The sequence below is a fragment of the Phocoena phocoena genome, chromosome 6, assembly GCF_963924675.1.
Source record: "Phocoena phocoena chromosome 6, mPhoPho1.1, whole genome shotgun sequence".
In the NCBI taxonomy this organism is placed as follows: domain Eukaryota; kingdom Metazoa; phylum Chordata; class Mammalia; order Artiodactyla; family Phocoenidae; genus Phocoena; species Phocoena phocoena.
Window position 1 is genome coordinate 9,079,312 of NC_089224.1, and position 26,285 is coordinate 9,105,596.

Here is a 26,285-nt window from a genome sequence, read left to right on the forward strand (position 1 = left end):
GGAGGAAGGAGTCCCGGCACCTGTTTCCACCCACTGTGCTGGCTGCAGGTCCTCCCCGGCATCCGGCGTTGCCCTCCCTCTTACCTGCTGAAACCCTCTGGGGGCTGTTCTGTCGTCCGTGTCTGAGCTCCGGCTTAGTCAATGATGTTTGCCTGGGCTTACAGGACGGCCCCCTCCTCCACGCAAGGAAAATCCATTTGGGTTGGACTTCCAGGGGGTGTAAGATGGTTTCCAGCAAGAAGATAGAGAAAATATGGTGAGTGCTGTTTTATTTCTTTGAATTGCTAAAACCCTCTGATCTTTGGGGCGCTGAGCACACCACATAATCCTTTTCTATCTGTCAGTGGCTCTTCCTCAATCAGTCTTCAGACCGTGGTCACCGGGGCCTCCTACATCTTCTTTGCTTTTGCTTTCCTCCCTTTGTTTGCTTTGTACAAATTAAGAGCTTCATCTTGGCCTGACTGGCCCGTGACGGGGAGCGGGGAAGGGGTGGGAGCGTTGAGGTTTAGAGTCTTCTTCTGTAGTTTCAGGTCCAAAATATCAAAGGTTATCTGTATCTCACACTGCAGCAGCTCCTTCAGGCATTCAATCTGGATGTGAATGGCCTCGTTGATGAGATTTTCTAGCTCCTGAAAGAAACGGAATGTGGCCTGGTGAACAGGGCCTGGGGAAGGCTCAGGCCATCTGCAGACAGAGTCCCACCACAGTTGCAACTTCTCAACACAGCCGCCTCCTTTCTCAGTGTGCTGGCACCTTCCATTCCCCCCCAGACCTACCCCCCATCTGTCTCCACCCCACTCTGTGCCCTGGGAGGCTGACTTTTAAGGTCTGCATCAACCAGCTCCCTTGACCTGTGGCTGCTGGCTGAGTTCAGCCAATGGGAGACCCTGGCAGGAGATCTGAGGGTGGGGAGATGAGGAAGTCTCTCACCTTCCTGCCGGCCAGCTGGGGTTGGACATGGCCGTGGTCCTCTACCTGCAGCTGCACTTCTCTCCCTGTGGCCCTCTCCTACAGCTCTCTTTTTGCTTCTTCCCTCCTTCCTTCGGGCGTACTGTGGCAATCTCCCCATTTGAGTGTGTCATTTATTGTTCACACTGCTCTGGGCTCGGAGGCCAGCCCCGTATCCCCTACTTTCTGGTTAAGTTCCAGTTTTTATTTTCTTTGTACCCCGCAGCATGGCATGTGGGATCTTAGGTTCCCGACTGGGGATCCAAATGGCACCCCCTGCGGTGGAAGCTCAGAGTCATAACTACTGGACCACCAGGGAAGTCCCTGGTTAAGCTCCATTTAGATGCCAGCCCCCTTCCTTCCTCTTCTGCCCTCACCTCATTCTCACATCTCAAAGCTCCAGTTGCAGGCTTCATCGGAGGGGTCAGGGGAAATCGGTCAGAGAGTGGGTGTGTCCCCCAACTAGCCAGACTGGGGAAGAATGAAAACTCAGCCACCACGCGCCAGCTTAAACAGGAGACCCTATCTGTCATTGCAATCGGGATCATGGCATCATAAAATCCTGGCGACAGGGACCGTGTAACTGTGTTTCTCCAAGTTCCCTGCCCAAGCAACCAATCAGTAGCGGAGAGGTCATGCTTGTCCTGGGAGTGTCAGGGGACATGCCTTGAGTATCTGGTTACCTACAAGTCACTGTTTTGAGATCTCATATTTTAACTTAGAATCCCATGCAAAATCTCACATTCGCCCTAGAAAAATAGCGTTCTTCCCCTAGGGCGTCGGGGAGGATTGGGCTCCAAGAAGACGCACCATGTTTATCCTGCGGTGTTGAGTGTCCCCAGCTCAGGGGCACAGAGTGGAGGGGACTCTAGCCTACAAGCTCCACCTGGCAGGGACCAGCAGGCCCGGTAATGGAGGCCTGCAGGGGAGCTGGGGGCAGCAGGAGGGGAGGCGGCCCCTTCCACCCGTGGCCTTGCCCACGTATCTTGGAAGGTCCCTTGAAGGAGGTGGAGACAAGCCGCTGCTTGTGTTCTGTTGGGTCCCCGCTCAATGCATGAAGGGCAGCCGTTGCGCTATTTACCGGGAAGACTTAAACTTAGAAGAGTATCATTCGTTCCATTGTATTAATTGTTTAGAGATTTCCCCAATGTTTTATGCATATTTAAAGGAATGCATCCCAAAGCCACCCACTCTTTGGCTGACAATTCAGAACCAGGACGCTTTTGGAACACAGAGTCGCTGAGACTCCCCATTCCCACCCCAACTCAAACCTCCCTGACACACGCACACATACATACACACACGCACATACTTGTCCCTGTGTTCAAAAACAAGCAACAGTGAGGCTATCAGTGCCTACATATAATTAAAAAATGAATTTAGACTCGGCCAGGCCCTCAAGGAGTTGGCTGCCCCGGGACCAAGCTAGTAGCCATTTATTGAAGAGCTGGGCATCAGGGATTCTGGCTCCTGGAGCCCCAGGAGTCCTTAAGACCTGCCAAGAGGGCAGCCAGTTTCCTAGCTCCACACACACCCTTGGGCCACTGGCTCCGCCCCTCCCCCACCTCATCACATCACTGCCCTGAGCTGTCTGTCCCCTACGGCCCTTCCTTCTTCCCCCCACTCCCCGCCCCGCCCAGGCATCCTCCATGGACGCTGGCTCTGCAGCAGACGAAGGGCACTGAGGAAATCTATGGTGGTTCGCAGCCTGGGGACTCTTTTGGCAGAATCTGCAGTGGAAAGGACTTGGACTTTGGGGCCAGCCAGACCTCAGTCCAAATGTAAACTCTACCACAGGCTAGCCTGGGGACCTTGGGCCAGGCGACCGAGCCTCAGTTGTCTCATCACTAAAATGGGGCCACGAATTATACATCTCAGGGATGTTTCATGAAACGTGCACGCAAAGCCTGTCCCCTTCTGCCCCCTCCTGGTGTGTGGACCTCTTGCGGGCCTCAGGGTCCAGCCCGGATGTCCTCTTGGTGGGAAAGGACATTGGTGGGGGGCAGGCGAGTCTCCTCCCACCCCAAGGACCCCACCTCACCTCTCTCTTCAGGACCTGGTGCTGCCACCTGGGCAGCTCCGGGAGCAACTCCTGCAACAGGTGCTGCTGCTCTAGTTGCAGGGCCTCCTTCAGCTGCAGCATGTAGGCCCTCTTCTGCACCTCGGCCGCGCTGAGCTCCACCACCTGCTGTTCGTGCTTCCAGACGGCCAGGTCCTTGCCCGCAGCCAGTGGGAGGGGCTGAGGCGGCACATACACCTCCAGGTGAGTGACGGTCAGCTTGACGTCCTGGTCCTGGCCCAGGACATACTGGTAGAGTTTGTAGTGGCGGATGAACGTGTTGTGGAAGTAGTCGCACTGGGCCAGCAGGTGGGTGGTGTTCAACTGCCCCTGGTAATCTCCGAGCTTGTTCCCCAGGATCGTCACAGCCTCAGTGATGGAGCAGCCTGTGGGCACAGAGGGGCCGGGCATCGAGTGTGAATGGGGCTAAAGCTGCATTGATGGCTGATTGATACAGACTTGGACCCCAGAGTCCACCTCCTACCAGCTATTCTATGTCACCATTTATTAGGTCTTGAAAGCCATGGAGTGCACCATGTTTCCCCTTTTGCCTTGGCCTCTGGGATGCTCAGAGGCAATTTTATGTAGTAGCTTACATTTATCCCATTTGTCCTGATACGGTTATCTCACGCCTTACCTATATTTTGACACATAACTCTTGCTTTAAAGACTTATTTCAGCTGTGCTTTATGTTGTTTCCACTTCAAACCCTTTGGGAAGGAGATGAGGGTATAAAAAAGGATTCTGAATCGAGTGGAGCATGAGATGATTGGAGAGACATTATATTGGCGACTTGGGTCACAGAGTTCGGCAAGTGTTGTTTAGACCGCACAGAGATCAGTCATCTCTGAGGGTAGCACCGGGCAACGCTCCTTGGCGGGTAAACCGCCTTCTCCCATGTCCTCCCTTTCACGCCTCCTGCTCACAAGCCTGTCAGAAGCCTGGGGAAGGGGTGTGGTTGGGGCTGGGGCAGGACTCTCTCCAGCGAATGATTGCGTCTTAAGACAGGGATGGTTCACTAAAGGGTTGCGGCTAAACGAGGTGCGTGTCCTGTGAACAGACCCCGGGCAGGGAGAGGGCAGAACAAGGGACAGAGAATGACCCTGGCCCCAGTGCGAGGAGACCTGAGTCCTCACACGGATGCCGTCCCCGAGGCACACTGTGAACTCGGCCAAGTCTCTCCTGCCCCCTGACTCAGGGTCAGCTCTTCAGATCCGGAGCTTGGGTACAGGCTTTGGGGGATTCCACAACTCCGTCTACTGAAGACAGAGACCAGGCGTTCCAGGCGGGGAGCCTGGCTTTCCTGCTGGGGTGGAGGTCAGCCTGCCCGTAGATACCCGTCCTCGCTCCCCCTGGGGGTGCCCCCCACGGGGCCCTGGTGGAGTCTCCCCGCCCCAGCCAGGGTGCCCCATGCGCCTTCAGGAGGGGCTGTCTCAGCCTGGCCCGCACCGTTTGTTTCTCAAACCCTCCTCACCCGCCACCGATTCTGTGTTCACTTTGGCCTCTCACTCTCGGCTCTGCGTGGACCTATTTACCTTAACTCTCCCCTGAGTCCTGAGAAGGTAGAGGTATCAGGGTCTTGGAGAAATATTAGTACATGGGGCACTGCTCCACCTTGAGCCTTGCTAGCGAGTGCTGGGGAGCGTCACTGGGATTTAGGCTTCAGTCTCCTGGGGGATGGAGGGAGGGAGGCCCCGCCACTGTACAGAATTAAAGGTTAGCGGGCTGTGCCTTCCCTTCCTTTCAAGGCAAATCAGCAGGCTCCGAGGCCCAAGACAGCGCTCTGTCTCAGGGGGGTGGAGGGGAGGGCCCTGGGCCTGGACGGCTGACGCAGCTCTGTCCCTTCCCAGCTGTGACTCTTGCGCCTCCATTCCCTCGCATGTAAAATGGGGGACAGTCATGTTTACTTCATAGGACTGTTAGGGGGACCAAATGGGATGACATGTCCAAGTGCCTCGCACAGAACCCACTACAGGGTGGTAATCAATGAATGCTGTAGGAAAAGAGGCATTGGTTTCTGTGCTGTGAGAAAAGTCTCTCCCGGCCGCTTCTTTCATTCTATCTTTTCATCTCTCCATTGGTCTTTTCATTCATCCATCCATCTCTCCATCCACCCATCCAGTCACTCATCATCCATTCATCCATTTCTCCACCCAACCATCTCTCTATCCATCCATCCATCCATCATCCATCCATCCAGCATCCACCCAATCATCCATCCATCCATCCAGCATCCACCCATTCATCTATCCACCCATCCATCCATTATCCATCTACCCATCCATCCAACCATCCAGTCACTCATCATCCATTCATCCATTTCTCCACCCAACCATCTCTCTATCCATCCATCCAACCACCATCCATCCATCCATCCATCCATCATCCACCCATTCATCTATCCACCCATCCATCCATTATCCATCTACCCATCCATCTCTCCATTCATCCATCTTTCCATCCATCCAACCATCCAGTCACTCATCATCCATTCATCCATCTCTCCATCCATCAACAATTAATTTGTCAAGCTGTTACTGAGGGCCTATTAATTCCTAGGCACTATGCTAGGTTCTAGCAATATTATCATGGGTCTTATCAGATGTGACTCTTGCCCTCAAAGTTCTCACAGGAGAGATACACAAGCAAATGTTAACACACGTGTAAAGAGGAACAGAATCAGGCGATGAGGAGTGCTCAGCCAAGGATGGGGTTCTCCTGGAGAACATGTTGCATGAGTGACATCTCAGAGGCTGAGCAGGACTGAGCCAGCAAAGATGGCGGGGGAGGCATGGCATGGGTACAGCATGAGCGAGATCAGAGGGCCAAGCGGCCACATGGCACGGGTGGGGAACAAGACCGAGTTTGTTGTTGTTGGCACCTGAATGTAGAGGCAGAAAACGGCAAGCGTTGAGTGGAGAGGTGGGTGGAAAGCACACGGGAGGGCCTTGAGTGCTGTGTTCAGAAGCCAGGGCTTTGTACTCCAGGCAGTGCAGGGCTTGCCCAGGGAGACTCTGGTTACGTGGTGGCCTGTGGGCAGACTGCGGCCCAGTCCGGACTGGAATGCCAGGTCAGCAGGCGTGGGCAGAAGGGGCAGATTTGAGTGGCAGGACTGATGGCCAGATGTGGAGGGGGATAGAGGCCTGCCCGACTCCCAGGCTCTTCCTGGGGATCCTTGGGGAGCGGGGGCGGGGGACACCAAGAGTATATGATAAGCGTGGGACATTTACCTCTGTTGTGACCCCTGTCCCCAGAGACCTTCCAGTCTGTGGAAGAGGAGACTGTTGAACAGATGACATCTCCTCTTTGTTCTCAGCCCCCAACTCAGAGCTCAGTAGGGGCCAATAGTTATCCAGTGAGTAAATGAACAAATTCTGACATGTGAAGTGTGGTGAAGGAGCTGTTCATTTATCCCTTCAACAAATATTCGTTAGGGGCCTTCTTTCCAGGTGTCAAGAACCCATTTATGGTCCAGGAAGGTGGTGAAAGGCTGGGGGGAAACACACAGATAGTATAACCCCGCTCAGGACTACGTAGGGCTGGGCAGGGGCACAGTAGAAGAAGTGACTTTCTCAGGGAAATTGGGGAGCAGTTCCCTGAGGAAGTGGTGAAGGAGCTGAGATGCGGAGTGTCAGAGGAGCTACTGGGCAAAGAGAGGTGGAAAAGAATGAAAGCAGGGAGGGGAAACGGCCTGTGCAAAGGCCCTGTGGTTGGATAAAGCATGGCCCATTTGAGGAAATGAAAGGCTGGGGGTTGGGAGTTGGCAGGCTAGAGAGCATCCGTTGGGTCCCACTGGTCCTCACAGGGGCCTCCCAGACCACTGTACCCCACACCACAGCCTTATCAACTGGTTACCTTGCTGTATTAAGCAAAAGTTGAAAGTTAAATTTACTGAAAATAGTTTTTAAGAAATTAATTTTGTCCATTGTTTTGCCAGAAAAATAACAGTTTTGAATGACATTTTAAGATTTGCTTGCATTGCTCTCATCATTATATATTTGTATAAATTCTTCTTTGTCTACGTAATTTGAGAATTCACGTACGTAAATAAGTCACAATAAAATTTACTCAGAAAGTATAATTAAGTTCAACGTTGACAGCTTTTCAGTTTTTAATCTAACTTTCAAATGTTATTTAGCCATCTTTAACCTTGCATTGAATACAAAAGGTAAACTTTATATGTATAAAGCAGATATACATATAGTATATAATCAGACATACAGAATACCCAGGATATTAAAATTTGATAGCAGTGGGCAGTTAGGGAAAAACATCTAAAATGACTTCTCAGAAGGATCCAGCAATCCCACTTCTAAGTATATACGCAAAGAAATGAAGTCAGGGTCTTGAAGAGATATCTGCACCCCCATGTTCATGACATTATTTACAAGAGCCGAGATATGGAAACAGCCTAAGTGTCTGCCATGTCTGTAGATGAATGCATGGTTAAAGAAGTTGTGACACACACACACACACACACACACACACACACAAACACACACACACACAATGGAATACTATTCAGCCTTAAAAAAGAAGGAAATCCTGTCATTGGCAACAACATGGATGGACCTGAAGGAGATTATGCTGATTGAAATAAGCAAGACACAGAAAGATAAATACTGTGTGATCCTACTTGTATACAGAATCTAAAAAAGTGGAACTCGTAGAAGCAGAGGAGCAGGTGCAGGGATCCACACCTGGTTCAGAGTTTCTGGGAGGCAAGGCTGAAGTCTGGGGGACTGGGATGGGGGACAGACGGCTTGAGGTCTTCAGTCTGCAGAGGGCAAGCTGTGCAGGTCGCATGAGAGAGCTAGATTTCGTCACAGAAGCTGGGCTCTTGAACCGGAATTCACGAAACACAAGGACATCCAAGGAAGGGCTTCAGGACTGACCGGGACCCCGGAATTGCATCTCGAATTTTGCATGCACATTTTTTCTGGGGAGAGTGCACGTTAGAGAGAATCATCAAATTCCTAAAGGAAAAGTTAAGAATCTCGGCTCAGAGCTGCGGACCACTCAGAGGCATTAAGCCGAGAAGCGAGATGTCAGGCAGGTATTTCCGTAGGATAGTATGTGGAGGACGGCAGGGACGGCCAGTGAAGGTGTCCCAGAGGGCAGGCAGCAGTGTGGGGCCATCGGTTTCTGATAACCAAAGCTGGACTTGAGGCCTGTATGGAGGCATCTTTGTGTGAACTTGGTGAGGTGAATCATGGAAACCTCTCTGGGCTCTGAGGAACTGGATTTGCAGGAAGGCACCCTACTCCTCCTCCCACCTGGCCAGGCAGCACGTGGGGCTGGGGTCACCTGCACCCTCCAGATATGGGCAGCCCCGGCTGCCTCGTTCGGCTAGGCCAGCCCTGGTCTTCTCCGCTCGGCCCTGGCAGCCATGCACGGAGTCCAGGTTTGAATCAAGAAGTGCGCGGGCCCCGTCGCGCTAACACCCACAGGTATCCCAGCTGCCTGTCATCCTGGCAGATGCCCTCCTACGGGCTTGGCCATGGCCTCAGCCATAGAACACAAGTGTGGGCCTTGTCCCGGGTCAACAGGGAAGGACCCCTGGGCTGAATTCTAACTTTCAGCCCCAAGACATTCTTTGGACCAGTTCTGGTTTTCAGCAAAAATTGTCCCAAGCTGGCTCAGGAGACACACTTGGCCCCCAGACCATCCTCCATTTGTCAGGGGTTGAGAAGCCCCTGATGACTCAGAGAGCCAAGGATTAAGTCTCAGGGAGAAGCCTCTGGCTTCGGGAGGACAGATCTGTCCTTGCAAGTTGCTCTTCAATTACAGGGAGTGGCCTTCATTTGCATTGGCTGCTAGGAACTTCCTGAAGACGGTCTGCAAGGGCCTGGAGGCCAGTACCTGCACCGAGCACAGGGGAGGGGCGGAGGGGAACGCGGGGCCAGAGCGTGGGTGGAATAGCCCTGTTGCTCCAGAATCAGGGCAAAAAGGCACTGGGCCTGGACCGGGTGCTCTGGGCTCCCTCCCGCCCATCTCTCACGGGCTGGGTCTGGGGCTGGGTCTGGGGCTGGGTCTGGGGCTGGGCAAGGGTAAGCACAGGGGTGCATCCTGGGGGCTTGGGAAAGGAGAAGAGGGGCTGTTCCTTCGGGTGGGTGAAGGGGAGGATCCAGCTGCCACTGGTGCCCCATGACAAACCAGTTTGTTTGCCCCTGCCTTGGTTGTGAGGGGAGGAACCCAATCAGGCAGCAGCCTGGCCCGGCTTACCCTTCCCAATACCCGAGCACCTATCAGGGCAGCCTGGGATGGTGGGAAAGGAAAGCCCGCCACTTCACCCTCCACTTCACCCGCATCCGGGGTCCGGAATGCTGCTCCCCGCCCCCTTTCTGCTCTTGAAAATGTTCTGCCAAACTCATCAGCCCCGCGGCGCCGTTGCCAGCTCAGAAGGGATGTGTTTTCTTTGGCGGGGAGAGGACTCTTGTTCAGGGGGTTCCCTCTGTGGCCCGCACGCCCTGGGTCATCTCAGGCTCCGCCCAACGCCTCCCAGCAAGGTGAGCAGATGTAGCCACCATCCCCACTTTACCTGTGAGAGAAACTGAGGCTCCAACAGGTCAAGGGATTTGCTGCAGGGCACACAGCTGGTGAGCGGCAGAGCCAGAATTCCAACCCCAGCCTGACCGGGCAAGGCCCCTCTCAGCAACCAGATCTAAGAGGCTTGGGCTTGCTTTGTAGACCCTGGAGATGGACACTGGAAGGGCCAGTTTTCCAAAGGTTGTTTTGCCACAGGTGTTACATGAAAATGCACGGCCTTGAACACGTGTTGGATCCAGGGAAATTAAACAGATGTCCTGAATATGCTATTGAGCTCAGCAAAATATGCTAATAGGCTCAGCAAATGGCCAAAAAGGGTTGAGCCTAGGCGATGTTCCTTAGATTTAGTTGAGGCAAATACAGGCAGACCTCGGAGATATTTCGGGTTCAGCTGCAGACCGCTGCAATGAAGCGAATATTGCAATAAAGCGAGTCACCCGAGTTCTCCGGTTTCCCAGTGCGTATGCGAGTTATATTTACACTATACTGTAGCCTCGTATGTGTGCCATAGCCCTATGTCTAAAAGACAATGTGCATACCTTAATTAACAAATATTTTATTTCTAAAAAATGCTAACCATCGTCTGCACCTTCAGCGAGCTGTGATCTTTTTGCTGGTGGAGGGTCTCGCCTGGATGTTGAGGGCCGCTGACCGGTCAGCACTCTGACCACCGTACCAAGGATCTGGTCGCACTGCACCTTGCCAGCCACGTACTCTGTTTTCAGGCACCATTCACAGTCACGAGGAGGCCCCCAGTGAGCCCAGGGCACCCCTGGCCTGAAGATGGCCTTGACGCTGGGGCCGTTCCTTACAGCCTGGTGTGGTTTTAAGAAGCACAGACTGGGGATTCAGACAGCTGTGGGCTCACAGCTTGCTTCTGCTTCTTAACCACTCGTGCGAGTTATTTTGCCTCTCTGGACATCAGTGTTCTCATCTGTAAAATGGAGGCAATAAAAACGTCTACCTCGGGCTTCCCGGGTGGCGCAGTGGTTGAGAGTCCGCCTGCCGATGCAGGGGACGCGGGTTCGTGCCCCGGTCCGGGAAGGTCCCACATGCCGCGGAGCGGCTGCGCCCGTGAGCCATGGCCGCTGAGCCTGCGCATCCGGAGCCTGTGCTCCACAACGGGAGAGGCCACAACGGTGAGAGGCCCGCGTACCGCAAACAAAAACAAAAACAACAAAAAAGTCTACCTCATAGGGTTAGATGTGGGCATATGTGATGGAGCTTTCCGAAGCGCCAGGTACACAGGGGCACTCAGTACATCACGTGGTTGTCATCCTCGTCATCGTGAAGATTCTAGGCGTGGCCTCCAGCTCCCCGGGGACTGTGAGCTATTCTGGGATAAATCTGGCTTTCCAGAGGATCCCGCATGCTCCTCGGGCAATGCATTCCTAGAGGAGCATTCAATCCTCTCCCTCCTAGGTCCTCACCTGGAAGCTCTCTCTACCTTGCTGGGGGTGGGTCATGGATGCTGACGTGCTTTTTCTCCTGGCGACACCGGCTGCTGAGGTCAAAGGATGGCTGGGAGTTGGCTGTCCCCAGTTAGGGGGTTCAGAGGGTAGAGGAAGGGGCAACTCTTCTGGTGAGACCATTTACTGAGTGACCCAATAGTTCATAGCTCTCCCCAACAATTCTGGAGCATTCTCTTCTCTCTCTCCCTGCTACTGTGAGCTCCTCAGTGGCAGGAACCTGCTCGAATGGACCAGATTTCCCAGTTCCAGAGGATCTTTCCAAAAAAACTCTGGACGTGTAGTTGTTGCCCAGTGTTCAGCTCTCAGTAAATAATAATACAACCAGCCTACCCTGGCATGCTACTTTAGAGTTTTAAAGCATTTAATTATCCATCAATTTATTTAATTGGTCATAATCAACTCATAATAGAGGTAATTGCTGCTATATAACCGATGAGGAAACTGACGCTTAGTGGACCTATGCAAAATCAGGGCTCAAACCCAGATCCGCCAGCTCCAAGGCGAGTGTACCTCAGCTACTGAAGTATTTTTGAGGAGTGAACCGAAGACATGACATATACAGAAGTGCAGTACTTCCACTAGGGCATTTTAATTTTATTTTTATTGTGGTAAAATATACACGACATAAAATTTACCATTTTAACCATTTTTAAGTGCACAGTTCAGTGGCATTAAGTCCATTTGCACTGTTGTGTAGCCATCACCACCATCCATCTCCAAGATTTTTTTCATCTTGCAAAACTGACACTCTCTCCCCGTTAAACACTAAGTCCCCATTTACCTTCTCCTCCCAGCCCCTGGCAACTCTAGTTCTACTTTGTCTCTACAAATCTGATCACCCTAGGTACCTCATAGAAATGGAATCATGTAGTATTTATCTTTTTGTGACTGGTTTCTTTCCTTTAGCAGAATGTCCTCAAGGTTCATCCATGTTGTAGCATGTGTCAAAATTTCCTTCCTTTTGAAGGCTGAATAATATTCCATTGTATGTACAGACCATATTTTGGTTATCCATTCATCTGTTGATGGGTTGCTTCTACTGTTTGGATATTGTGAGTAATGCTGCCGCGAACAAGGTTGTACAAATACCTGTTCCAGTCCCCACTTTCACTTTTTTTGGGTATGTACCCAGAAGTGGAATTGCTGGATCATAGGATAAGTGTATGTTTAATTTTTTGAGCAAGTACCCTGCTGTTTTCCCGTTCACTAGGTTTTTTGTGTTTGTTTTAAACAGAAACCAATAGTCACATTAAAGGAAAAATCTACCTACACATTAAGATTTAGAACGACTTTGTTGTCCTTTTAGAGATTTTCTCCCTGTTCACTTTCCTGGGACTCAAAGGGCAAACACAGGGTCGGGTATTTTAAAGACTGTCATTGGCTTTTGCCCAAGTTCTTCTCTTTGTCCATAGTGGTCCCCTGCTTTGTCTGCTTAGCAAATGCACCCCTCATCCCCATTCCTCAAGAAGTTGGCTAATGCTAAAGAACTTTGGCAAGAAGGACTGCCAAAACTCTGGGGCCAGATGATCTCAGGGTTAATGCTGGTTTTGTTTTTTACTGTGTGACGATTTGCAAGTTACCTAACCTCTCTGAACCTCAGTTGCATCATCATGAAATGGGGACAGTAGTACCCACCCAACAGAGCTTGGTGTGAACATTAAATGAGATGATCCACGTGGAGGGCTTGTACGTCAGGACTGCTGAGTGGATGTCCGCTCTTCTCCACGTCCTGGCGTGGTGCTCGGGCGATGCTTGCTGGACAATGGCTGAGTGAGTGGAGCAGGATTAAGCTGATTTGGGAGGGTTCGGAGGTCAGAACGGGAGCCAACAGGTGGAAGGCTCAAAGAGACAGATTTCAGTTCAGAAGCAGGAAGAAATTTCTAGAAGCAAGAGCTTTATCAGCGGAGAAGTGAGGAGGCATTTAGCTGGGGAGAGAAATCCTGAATAATGTGTGTGTGTGTGTGTGTGTGTGTGTGTGTGTGTGTGGTGGGAGGGGCCTTGGATCAGGTGACCTCTCGGGTCCTTTTGACTCTAAGAAGCCGCGGTGATTTCCACTGAGCTGACGGTCCCCTGTAGCCACATCTAGGGCATCGTGTATGCCCTCTGCAGCCACCTCAAGTTTGGTGAGGGGCCTCTGACTTTGGATTTCATCATCATCCTCATCGTCATCATCCCCGAGATGAAAATGACCACCTAATCCCACCGTCTCAGGGACAGGGCACTGTACTGAGACTAAAATTTGGCAACTTCTTACCCGTCCCTTGTCCCCTCTGCTGCTGGGGAACTCAGAGACCGGCCAACACGTCCAGCCGATCGAGGAAGAACGGGGGAAGTTAGAGGGAGAACAGGGAGTCATTCCAAAGGGCCAGAGCTCTGGTCCCCAGGGCACCAGTACCACCTACCGACACTCGGGCACATGCATGCAAGAACACATTAGCCGACGGGCACAGCTCACCCTCTGGGCTGGGCCTACGCCACCCGCCGCATCGGAGCCGTCCTGCTGGGGCCAGGATCCCAGGCTCGTGCTGGCAGTAGCTCCAGGTGACCAAGTCAGGAACCCAGTCCCCAGGTGTGTCACCTGGCTTTCCAGGTGCTCAGCTCCCCCGGCATGCCAGCAGCCTCGTTCTACTCACCGCAGGGCTGGGGGCTCCTCAGCTTCTTATGTGCCCTGTGTACAGATCCTTCAGGTCAAGATGGAAGGTCGCATGGCCAGGGGTGGAGGCGGGAGGGCGGGGTAGGGGGTTTGCTCTGCTGTCAGACAGACATGGGTTCAAATCCTGACTCCACTTTGACCTGGGGCAAGCTAGTTAAACTCTCTGGGCCTCAGTTCCTTCATCTTTAAAATAATGCCCATGATGCAAGGTCACAGTGAGGCTTACAGAGGCTACATGCGGAAATGCCAGGATCTCTGTGCCCCCCTACGCAGCAGGGATAGCCCCTCGGGGAACGTTGGGGAAGGTTCCACGGCATGGTTTTGATTTCTGGCCGACTGACGGGCTCATCCTTTCCCGGTGGGCTGTGACCCCACTCGGTGTCAGGGGCTGTGTTAACACAGTGCGCCCCCACTCCCCCTCGCCTCCGCCCAATTCATATGTTGAAATCCTAAGCCCCAGCCCCTCAGCATGTAACTGAACTTGGAGATAGCGTCTTTACAGAGGGCGTTAAGGTTAAATGAGGTCATGTGGGTGGCCCTAATCCAATATGACTGACGCGTTTATAAGAAGAGATTAGGACAAGATACACAGAAGGGCCATGTGAGGTACAGAATGAGGACACAGCCGTCCACAGGCCGAGGAGAGAGGCCTTGGAAGAAAGCAGCCTTGCTCACACCTTGATCTTGGACTTCCAACCTCCAGAACGATGTGTAAACACATTGCTATAGTTGAAAGTGCTCAGTCTGCAGAACTTGATTATGGCAGCCCGAGCAAACGAATAGGCTCAGGGAGGGATCTCTGGAATGAGAGCTGTACCTTTGCCCCAAGAGATGCTCTAAGATCTCAGTCAGCGGCTTCTGTGGAAACTTCCACTCTCCATCAGCAAAGTTGCCTCCAAAGGCCTCTCCTCCAGGTTTGGTCTGAGAGGTGTGGGGTTCGGGCTGCCCAGGAGAAAGCCGCTGGACAGGCAGCCTTTCAGGAAGACAGAAGGGCCCCTGCTCTCTGCGGGGCCGCTCCTGAATGGCTGGAGGCTCGCCAACGTGGGCAGATGCTTGGGGGCTGGTGGCGTGGCTCCGGGCATGGCCGTGAGTGCGCTGGCCAGGTTGTGCAGGGAGCTTGGGGGAGTCATTGCCTCCCTTCAGCCCCGGGCTGTCGGGGTCGGCTGGAGTGGCTGCCTTCCATCCTACGGCTGCCTGGATGACATTTCCGGGAGAATCAGGAGTGGCCGTGGGTAGGACTGCAGATGCCAGCGCCGTGACGCACTTCACCGGACACTCGCCTGGCCGCCTCGCGCCTCCACCAGCCGGCCATTGAGGCCCACTTCCTCCCAGACTCAGGATTTGGGGGCCAGGCCAGCAGGAAAGGGGTTCTTCCTAGCCCAGACGTCCAGGGGGAACACCAGAGAGAAGCCAGTGGCTGCCAGATGTCGATGATGACACGAAGCAGAAGCTGCAAAGTGGCTGAAGTGACGGTGGGCAGGTGGTCACAGGCCCCGGGCGAGCATCTGCGCTGGCTCGGGTGCCTGCAGACTTGAGTGAAGCCTGAGGCAGGGGGAGGCTGCTCTCCACCCGCTTCCCCTGCTGCAATGTGCCCGTCAGAGATAAGAATCGTGGGGCTTCCCCAGGCACCCTGAATCTCTGCAGCTCCCCGAGGTCCCCAAATGGCCCAGCATCTCTCTCCTTTCCTCTCCGGGACCCGAGGCAGGGTATGCAAGATCTGCTGCTTCCTGTGATTTCCTCCCACCGGGATGGAGCTGGCAGCCTCTGTCCCTCTGTGTCCAGACTGGTGACTTCACCCTGGGCCCCAAGGACGCAGCAGGATGGGATCTGCCCGGGGCTTCCCGGAGGCTGGCAGAGGAGGTGCCGACTAAAGGACTGAGATCAGGACGTCCTGGTGAGCCATTTGCCAGCACGGAATCAGCTTATGCTTTTGAATAATGGGCCACGCTTTCCCTCCCGGTTCTGAGACTCGATTGGGCCGGGAGATAAGCCGAGCTGGCGGCCGTCCTGGCAGAGCTCTGAATCATTGTTGTGCAAACATGACCCTCCTTAAGGGCTGTCTGCCAACTTTGTTACCTAGTATGCAAACAGAACTCAACCATCACTAGCCCTAGATTAACCCCCACCAAAAAAAAAAAAAAAAAAAATTCATCCCTGGAGAAGCTAGCTTCCAAGAAGAGGGACAGCCCACTGTGGACTTTAGCCGAAACAGAAGCTGGAAGGTGAGCTGGCCGGCCAGTGTGACCCCCACCCCCGCCCGGCTGTGTGCATCCCACGGCCTACGACCTGTGATGGGTGGGATGTGCCTGGGGGAAGGGGCAGGCGGGACACGAGATGCGAAGGACTAGAGCTCATTTGGGATCTGACCTTCCTGCCCCTGACGGCTGGGGTCCCCTAACAGGGGGAATGAAGATACACCATCTCCTCATGCTGGTGGGCACTGGGCCCTCCTCACCAGTGCGCCCGAGGGCGGGGCAGCTGCATTAGGGGCCAGTCTGGACCTCCATTAGGTGGGCTGTTGACTTGAACCCATCTGCAGTCCTGCCTGCAGGGGGAGGGAGAGACAAGAAATGGCCCAGACAGCAAGACCCTGGGTGTGGGGCGGGGTGGGGGGGCGGGGCGGGGGCAGCGTGCAGCAACCTCTGGTCCGGGACCGCCAGCCTCTGTTGTGCGGCCTGCCTCACCTCCACGGGGAGCTAACCTTTGCCTAGCATTTCCTATATGCCTCGCACTCTATTATACTCTGGAGGCCCTGTCTCTTTAGTTTTTCCAACCGCCCTATGAGTTGGAACTATCATGGCCCTATTTTAGAGGTAAGGAATGGAAGGCACAGAGAGGTAAAGTACTGCTCTCAACGTTGCACAGTAATGTGTTGGAGGCAGACGTGAATCCCGGGCTACTGACTGCAGAGTTTGGTGCCTGATTGCTCGGCTATGCGGCCTTTAGCCTGGCCCAGCCTGGGCCTGGAGCTGATGCACAGTAAGGAGGAGCGTCTGGGGGAGAGAGGAGGTGCCCGCTGAAATTCCACCCCTGCCTCTGAGGACTGATACGCTTGTTCACGCTCTTGTGAGTGTTCCAGTTGTGGGTTTCTGGGAGGCAGTGTGGGCGTGGCTCTGCGGGGTGATGTCGGGCCAGCGTGCCGCTTTCTACAGCAGCAGGCGTCATCCTGATGACAGCGTGGCGGGGCCTGAGGTGCGTGGGCCTAGCTCAGGAGGCCGGGTTCTCGGGTGGCTCTCCCCTGCTGCACCCACACTCTGCACCCTCCAAGCCCAGAGTCAGCTGGAGTCGGCACTCACAGCGGGTCCGTTAGCCAGGGATGGAGCCGGGACCGTCTTATCTGTGTCTTTTTTTGCAGCCCCATTTCGGGGACGAGTCTGCAGTTTGCTTTACCTCCAGGCGCCCTGCTCCCTGCACGTTGTCCTGCCCCGCTCCCTGCGACGCATCTGAGGAGAAAGGGCCTGGGACCATCTCTGCTGCTCTTGAGAAGGGGCTGAGGTGACTCCTGGACGTTTGGAGGCTGATGTGAAGTGGGACCTGCACAAAGCACGGCCAGCCACACCTGATCGATCAGGCCATCTTGGAATCACATCACCCCCGTCGCATCTCCGGGTCTTTGTGGTCCCTCCTGAAACTAAGGGCCAGTCCTCAGTGAGCACGGACTAGGCACCAAGCGCTGTGCTGTGGGCTTCATCGTCGTAAACTCAGTCCTATGAAGTGGGCGCTTTTGTTTTTCTCCTTCTCTCGATGTGTAATTAGAGGCTCAGAGGTGGTGTGGCTGCCCAGGTCCTCATGTCCTGCAAGGGACTGAACTAGGATGTGAGTCTTCTCTCCAGGTTTGGAGCCTCCAGATGGACGCTATCTTCGCCGAGTCCAATTCCAGGCACTGGGAGCCCACCCAAGAGCTTCTTCCTACTTGATGTGTGTACCAGCCATGTTTCACAAATTTGGAGGAGATTTAAAAGTAAGAGGAAAATCTTGTAAGCTGGATGTCCCAGGGTCAAGAGTTAAAAGATGCCAGAAGAGGAATTCCCTGGTGGTCCGCTGGTTAAGCTTCTGCGCTCTCACTGCCAAGGGCCCGGATTCGATCCCTGGTCGGGGAACTAAGATCTCACAGTGGGCCAACAATGGGCCAACACTGACAAGACGGAATCAGTGGGGATGATTGTAAAGTCTTTCATGTGTATTCAACATTGCCATGCGCAAGGACAGGACTGGGAAAATGGCTAGGGATGGTGCAGTGCCTGTCCAATATGATTGTGACATTGATGCTGATAAGGAATATAAACCCATGGGCTATATGAATGGCCAGGACAAGGGTGATGATAAAATCCCTGGTCACTTCATTGATCAAATCGCAGGTGGTATTGTGCTGGATCTGGGTGCCATATTTTAAGAATGATATTGACAGGCTTCCCCGGTGGTGCAGTGGTTGAGAATCCGCCTGCCAACGCAGGGGACACGGGTTCGATCCCTGGCCCTGGAAGATCCCCCATGCCGCGGAGCAACTAAGCTCGTGTGCCACAACTACTGAGCCTGTGCTCTAGAGCCCGTGTGCCACAACTACTGAGCCTGTGCTCTAGAGCCCGTGCGCCACAACTACTGAGCCCGCGTGCTGCATCTACTGAAGCCCGCGTGCTTAGAGCCCGTGCTCCACAATGAGGGAAGCCACTGCAATGAGAAGCCCGCGCACCACAACGAAGAGTAGCCCCCGCTCGCCACAACTAGAGAAAGCCCGCACGCAGCAACGAAGACCCAACACAGCCAAAAATAAATAAATAAGGAATGAATTGCCTCAAGAGGGAGCTCCCCATCTCTTGGAGTGCCAGCAAAGGCTGGGAAAACCTCCCTGGCTGGTTGAGGGGTGTCCCTGAAGTAAAGGGAATTACGTTTTCTAATCACTGAGTCTCCTAGCAACTCTAAGCTTTAGGTCTACCAGACATAGATAGACTGTACTGGTAAGGTATGTGATAGCCAGAAGTACTGAAAGCGCCAGTGCAATCTAATCTCCCCAGTTTGAAGTTGGGTTTGCATCATCATCAACTGTTTTTCAAGGGCTCAGCCTGTGGAAGGCTCTAATGGAAACTTGAAAGAGTCCGAGTTCCCACCTGCTTGGGGCTGACATTCTTCTCCTGCAGTCAGTGTTTGTTCTGGCCACGAGCCACTGCGGAGCTCAAACAACAGGGCTGAACTCTGGTAGCCAGGCGTTGCTGTGAGCAGTGGGGAGCGGGACCCAGAGGGATGCCAAGAAGGCCCCGAGGGGGCAGGGGGTGTCTCGGGTGGGATGAATTTCCCAGGGATTTCTGGGAAATTTCTCTGAAACCAGCCCATGAGCATTGCCATGTCTTGCTTAAGCCTACAGGCTGGGACCACTGGGTTGGAACGCTGGCCTGGAGGAGAGACATGGAAGGGCACCCGGGCAGCTCAAAAAATAAAGAAAAAGGCTGATGCAATGCACATACGTGTGGTAGGAACACTGAGTGGCTTGAAGCAGAGGAGTGATGGGATTTTATGTGTGTCTGAAAAAAATCATGGTGCAGTTTGGTGAACGAGTGCAGAAATACAAGATGTGAAAGCCGTGGACTGGTTAAGAGGTGGTGGTGGGTGAAGACGTGGTGAAAAATGGCGAGAGTGGACGTTCGGGTGCTGCTTATAGGACAGGTGGGTGAGCTCTGGGTGCATCTGGGACAGGGCATTGTGAGTCCTGTTTGCTTGGCAGCTGTTTACGATCTTGGTCAGAAGGCCAGTGGAGGACCTCAAATTACAGATTACAAAACTTTCATACTAAGACAATTTTTCAAAATAAAGAAAAGCTTCCCCAGAAGTACATAAGGCAGTGTGATATTGACAAAACGATAGACAAATAGACCAATGGAGCAGAATAGAGCCCAGAAATAGACCCATGCAAATATAGGTGACTGATCTTTGACAAAGGAGTGAAAGCAGTACAGTGGCGTAAAGACAATCTTCAACAAATGGTGCTGGAGCAAGTGGACATCCACATGTAAACAAACAACAACAAAAGAATTGACACAGACCTTACACCCTTCATAATCATTAACTCAAAACGGGTCACAGATCTAAATGTAAGATACAAAACTCTTAAAGTTCTAGAAGATAACAGGAGGAAATCTAGATGACCTTGGGTTTGTCAATGACTTTTCATATACAACACCCAAAGCATGATACATGAAAGAAGAATTGATAATCTGGACTTCACGAAAATCAAGAAGTTCCATTCTGCAAAAGACAGTGTCAAGAGAATGAGAAGACAAGCCACAGACTGGGAGAAAATACTTGCAGAAGACACATCTAACCAAGGACTCTTAGGCAAAATATACACAGAACACTTAAAATTCGACAATAAGAAAAAAAAACCTGTGAAAAAAAGGGTAAAAATCTTAACACACATGTCACAGAAGAAGATATACAGATGGCAAATAAGCTTATGAAAAGATGCTTCACATCATATGTCACCAGGGAAATGTAAATTAAAACAATGACAGACCACAACATGCCCATTGGAATGGCCAGAATCTAGAACCCCGACAACACCAAATGTTGGCAAGGGTGTGGGGCAACGGGAACTCTCATCCGTGGCTGGTGGGGATGCAAAATGATGCAGCCACTTTGGAAGACAGTTTGGTGCTTTCTTACAAAACTAAACATGCTCTTACCATATGATCCAGCAGCTACCCTCCTTGGTATTTACCTAAGGAGTTGAGAACTTATGTCCACGCAAAAACTTACAGATATTTCTTACAGCTTTATTCATAAGTGCCAAAAGTTGGAAGTAACCAAGATATCCTTCAGTAGATGAATGGATACATAAACTGTGATATATCTAGACATTGGAATATTATTCAGCCCTTAAAAAGAAAGTAGCTCTCAAGCCTTGTAAAGACATGTAGGAAACTAAAATGCATATTACTTGTGAAAGAAGTCAGTCTGAAAAGGCTACAGACTGTATGATTCCAACTATATGACATCCTGGAAAGGCAATACTACAGAGACAGTAGAAGGATCTACTTTCTGCTCATGGAGGGGGAGGGAAGGATGAAGAGGTGGAGCACAGAGAATTTCTAAGGTAGTGAAACCATTCTGTGTGTATATATATATATATATATATTTTTTTTTTTTTTTTTTTTTTTGCGGGCCTCTCACTGTTGTGGCCTCTCCCACTGCGGAGCACAGGCTCCGGACGTGCAGGCCCAGCGGCCATGGCTCACGGGCCCAGCCGCTCCGCGACATGTGGGATCCTCCCGGACCGGGGCACGAACCCGTGTCCCCTGCATCGGCAGGCGGACTCTCAACCACTGTGCCACCAGGGAGGCCCCATTCTGTATATTTTAATGGTGGATACACACCATGATACATTTGTCAAAACCCTTCGAATGCATAACACCAAGGAGGAACCTTAATGTAGACTATGGACTTTGAGTGATATGTATCAGTGTAGGCTCATGGACTGGAACAGATGTACCCACTCTGTGGAGGCGGATATTGACAACGGGGGAGTCTGTGAGTGTGTGGAGACAGGGTTTCTGTGGGAAATCTCTGTACCTCCTGCTCTATTTTGCTGTGAACTGAAAACTGCTCTAAAAAATACAGTCTATTAAAAAAACAGTACAGCCTGAAACCATAAAACTCCTAGAAGAAAACAGTGAAATCTCCTTGACGTTGATCTTAACAATGCTTTTTTGGGGGGTATGACACCAGAAGTAAAGGCAACAAAAGCAAAAATCAACAGGTGGGACTGCATCAAATTAAAGCTTCTGCACAGCAAAAGAAATGATCAACAAAATTAAAAGCCATCCTGCAGAATGTGAAGAAATATTGGCGAACCGTATGTCCCATAAGGGGTTAGTATCCGATATATGTCAAGAACTCATACAACTCAGCAGCAAACACCCGAATAGTAAAATATTAAAAATAAAATAATAAAAATGGGGAAAGTATCTGAATACGCCTTTTCTCATAGAAGACATACAGATGGCCAGCAGGCACATGAAAAGATGCTCGACGTCACTAATCGTAAGGGAATGCAAATCAAAACCACAGTGAGATCTCACTTTATACCTATTAGAATGGTTATCCTCAAAAAAACAAGAGATAACAAGCCCCGGAGAGGATGTGGAAAAAAAGGGCATCCTCGTGCACTGTTGGTGGGAATGTAAATTGATACAGCCACTATGGAGAACAGTATGGAGGTTCCTTAAATAACTAAAAATAGAACTACCACATGATACAGCAAACCCACTTCTGGGTATATATTCAAAGGAAATGAAGTCACTCTTGAAGAGATATCTGACCCCCATGTTCATTGCAGCGTTATTCACAATAGCCAAGGTATGGAAACAACCCATGGATCCACTGACAGACGAATGGATAAAGAAAATGTGAATATATACTATATATGTGTGTGTGTGTATATATATATATGTATATGTGTGTACACACACACATACATACACACACACACACAGGGATATTATTCAGCCATAAAGGAAGGAAATCCTATCATTTGTGACAACATGATGAACTTTGAGGGCATTATGGTATGGGAGAAAAGTCAGAGAAAGACAACTATTGTATGATCTAACTTACATGTGGAATCTAAAGAAAACTGAACTCATGGAAGTAGAGAAGAGATAGGTGGTTGCCAGAAGCATGGGTTGGGATGTGGGCAAAATGGGCGAAGGTGGCCAAAGGTACAAACTTTCAGTTATAAGATAATTAAGTCCTGGGGATATGATGTACAGCATGGTGATTATAATTAACAATTCCATACTGTATATTTGAAAGTTGCCAAGAGAGTAGGCCTGAGAAGTTCTCGTCACAAGAAAAAAAAATGTAACTAGGTGAGGTGATGCTCGTTAAACTTATTGTGGTAATTATTTCGCAATCTATTCATATATCAAACCATGTTGCATACCTTAAACTTATACAGTATTGTATGTCAATTATATCTCAGTGAAGCTAGAAAAAAATAGTACAAAGACGAATTTCCCAAACTACTTAAAGAATAAGTGAGCCACCTAATGCCCCACCCTCCAGGATCCTTTCATGTACATTTCCTCACACAAGGACATTCATAGCCACAGCCACCAGAATCTGGAGAGCACCGTCGACACGTCACTACCGTCCAATCCCAAGACCTGACCCAAGTTTCTCCAGCTGTCCCAATAACATGCTTTACAGCGAAAGGACCCAAATTGCGACCACCTGTCGTGTTTAGTGGACACGTCACCTCAGTGTCTTTCAGTTTGGAACAGTTCCTCTATCTTTCCTTGCTTCTCAAGACCTTAATGCTTTGAAGCTTACGGGAGAGGGACTTTGTGCAGTGCCCCTAATTGGGAGTGTTTTTTTTTTTTTTTTTTTTTTTATGACATCATGTTCTGAGTCTTTGCTAGAACCATCACAGAAGGAGGCTGGCTAATTCTTTTGCATCCCGTCAAGCGGCAGAGTATTCTGTGTCCTCTTATGGGTGGATCATTTGATTAAGGGGGTGTCTGCCAGGCTACCTCACTGTAAAAGCGTTCTTTTCCCCTTTGCAATCAGTGAGGTTCTTGGGAAGTGTGTAAATACCCCATTTCCCGTCAAGCATTCACCCGCTGGTCTTAGCACCTACTGATGGTTCTTGGCTGAGTATTACGATGATGGTGGCCATGGATTTGCTCAATGGATGAATCGGCAACTCAGAGCCTAAGGGGTGGACAGATGTGGCCACATCCCCTTGTGCCACGGATCACGGGGAGAGATGCTTACCCTCTTCTCCTGAAGCCCAACGCAGGGTAGGGGTGGGAGAGATGCTCCCTCCATAACCTGACTGTTGTTCCCCCATCCCTGCCAGCAAGCTGACGCCTGTAGAGGATTCCCTCAAGACACTCAGCAGAGCAAAAACTGTTGCTGGGAGCAATTTGCAGTCTCTCAGGAGTACAGTGAAAAGTCAATGAAGGGCTTTAAGCAGAACAGTGACACATTTATGTTACGCAGAAACAAAACAAAAATTCTAAATTATGGTCCCTCCTTCTCTCTTTTCTAAAACAAAAATTAACTTCCCTCTGAGACTGCTCTCTACGAGCTGCCCCAGAGGTATGGGTCTAATGATGAAGTTCATACTAAAGTGTAAATGACTGACTGAAAAGCAAACACCCCTGGTTGCTTTGTGAACAGCTTGGCGTGGTGCAAGAGTTTCCACCAGGGAGGTCAGGGATAAGACTCAGCAAGGACATTCTGTTTGCTCCACTTTCCAGAAAATCTGGACAGGGCCCCTCTTTGGGAGCATACAAGGAGGCTAAATGCCAGGGAAAAAAAGGAAGGGGCTCCAGGCTCCTCGGAGAGCTCCTGGGGTTGTGTGTCCTCCCCAAGCCTCTCTGACTCCTGCCCTGGATGCCCCGTACCTTTGGTTTCATTGAGCAGCTCTTCTGTGAACTTGACCACCTGGGCCACCTCCACCCAGGGGAAGCCTTTGCCCACAGCGAAGATGATACTTTCGTAGAGGGTGTCCAGCAGGATGCTTCTGCGGGAGTCTCTGAGCTCGTCAAACTCTTCCCAGTTCAACAGTCTCCGTAGGTGCTCCCGACCTTCTGCTTTCTGCAGGGCATGATATACGAGGGGTGGCGGATGAGACTGAGGAATCAGGATGCCATCGTCACTGGGCAAAACACTACCGGGGGCCCAGCATATGCTCCCCAGCATCCTGAAGTGTGACCCAGAATGGGGGTAAGCTTGGGCAGAATTCATCTTTCATTTCTGGACAGGTTTCCCTCACCTTTCTAGCACTGCTCCTTCCTCTGGGTGTTCTCATGCTAGCTGCTGCAGTTCCAGGTTTCTACACCTCCAGCAGGCCTCAAGTCCTGAATTATTATGATCCTTGCTTCCCCTTCCCTCAAACAAAATTTGACATTCCTCTGAGACGACTCCCAACTAACTGCTCCAGAGATGGTGATCTGATCATGAAATTCATACTAAAGTGTAAATGACTGGCCAAGAAGAGGTTTGGAGATGCAATGCTTTAGCAGAGAAATGTGTCTTGCTTGGTGAAGCTAGGCGATAGAGACTGGTCAGGGTACCTCTTATTCCCCTCTATAGGTTAGGATTCATTTTACTTGAGAGTTCGCCTGGCCCTTCCAGAAGGTTCTTAGAGATCACACCGACACATGTAGGAGAATCAAGTGCCTTTCAAGGAGGGGGTAAGAAAAGGTGTGGCATGAAGTGGGCAACCACCAAACATTGGAGCTCCCCTGGGGTGCGGGGAGGGGGAACTGAGGGAAGACGGTGCCCGAGTAAGGCCCAGAGCCTTGTCTCAGCCCCTGGTCACTCCTCTCTCCACCCCTGCAGCCCTTTTAGATCCCTAGGTTGGCACCTGATGGGACAGCTGGCTGGAAGATCCAGGGAAGGTGGTGAAATCACAGGTCCCGGGCCGGGGGCTTCCCCAACAGTTTGAGGCTGCCGGTCAGAGGCTGACCTGTGCACATAGCTGGCCTGAGGTCTGCAGCAGAGCCCGGACACCCCTCTGTGGACAGCTCAGAGGCCTGGGCCCTGCAGGCTGGATTCTCTTCACTCCGCAGGTGCCCACCTTGCTCATGCCTTCCGGCCTCAGAAATGGTTCTGAGAAACCATCAAAATCTGCCCCCTTCTTTGCCCTAGAGACACAGACCCCACCCTCTACCACACACACAAACACACACACACTCCCTCCACACGTTGGCGTACAATCCCAGAGGGCTCACAGGGCCCTGGAGCTCCTGGTGAAGGTGGCACCCCTGTGACGAGCCCCTGGGCCTCCCGGGCCCTCCTTGGAGTGCGGGGGGCAGGGCACAGTGCCTCCATGCCCACCTCCTCTGTCCCTCCGCGCGGGCTCAGCTGCATCAGGCCCGGAAAATAGCCCCAAGCTCCAAGGGATGGGAAGACTTTGGCCTGGCATCCCCCGGGCACACACCCGTGGCGGGCGGGCCTCAGAGCTGGCGTGCTGGGACAGGATATCCTGTCCAGGGGTCCCTCGGAGGACACACCTCACTCTTAGATCAATCTGAGCACGCTCCCTTTGAAAAGTCACGTGTTCTCTTCACCTGAAGTTGGAAGACTTTTTTCACTCCCTGGGGTGTCAGGAGTGCCATGGCCTCTACATCCAGTTGCTAGGAGACCTAGCCAGGACTGACAGAGCTTCAGTCTGAGGGTGCCTGCTTTGTGAGGTCATGAAGACCCACCTGGAGGTGGCTTTCCCAGAGGAGCCTCAGGGTGGAAAGCCCAGGGCTCTGGGGGAGTCGCTGGCTGAGCTGTCTGGTCCTGGGGTTGCCTCCACTGGTACCTGCCCAGGCTCTTTGGTGTCGGGCCTGGCCGGGGGTGGGGGGCGGGTCCTGGCCATGAGTGAGAGTTCACGGAGGTCCCAGCATCTGCCACGTCAACCACTCAGAGCCATCATTCCCGTCGGCCGTGTGACTCCACCTTTCTTGTCCTCATGGCCATATTACTTCAGGGCCCTTGCTGCCTCTCCTGCCGCCGGGACGACCTGGGTTAGGGTCACTTTGTTCCACTCCCGCTGATTACTAGGGACAAGGGGAGGGGGAGGGGATCCCTGGGGCCCCTCAGGAAAACTTACCCA

The 26,285-nt window shown here is 51.9% G+C and overlaps 1 protein-coding gene across 1 annotated transcript; it reads right to left on the reverse strand.

Annotated features, from left to right (window-relative positions):
• Positions 1-271: 271 nt before the first annotated feature.
• On the reverse strand, positions 272-25,821 carry C6H8orf74 (chromosome 6 C8orf74 homolog). The gene is made up of 4 exons (XM_065879605.1): positions 25,753-25,821; positions 24,082-24,274; positions 2,990-3,393; positions 272-629 (listed from the first exon to the last, which is right to left on the reverse strand). Exons 1-4 carry the CDS (start codon positions 25,798-25,800, stop codon positions 390-392), a joined length of 885 nt encoding a protein of 294 aa, XP_065735677.1. The 5' UTR covers positions 25,801-25,821; the 3' UTR covers positions 272-389.
• Positions 25,822-26,285: the final 464 nt, after the last annotated feature.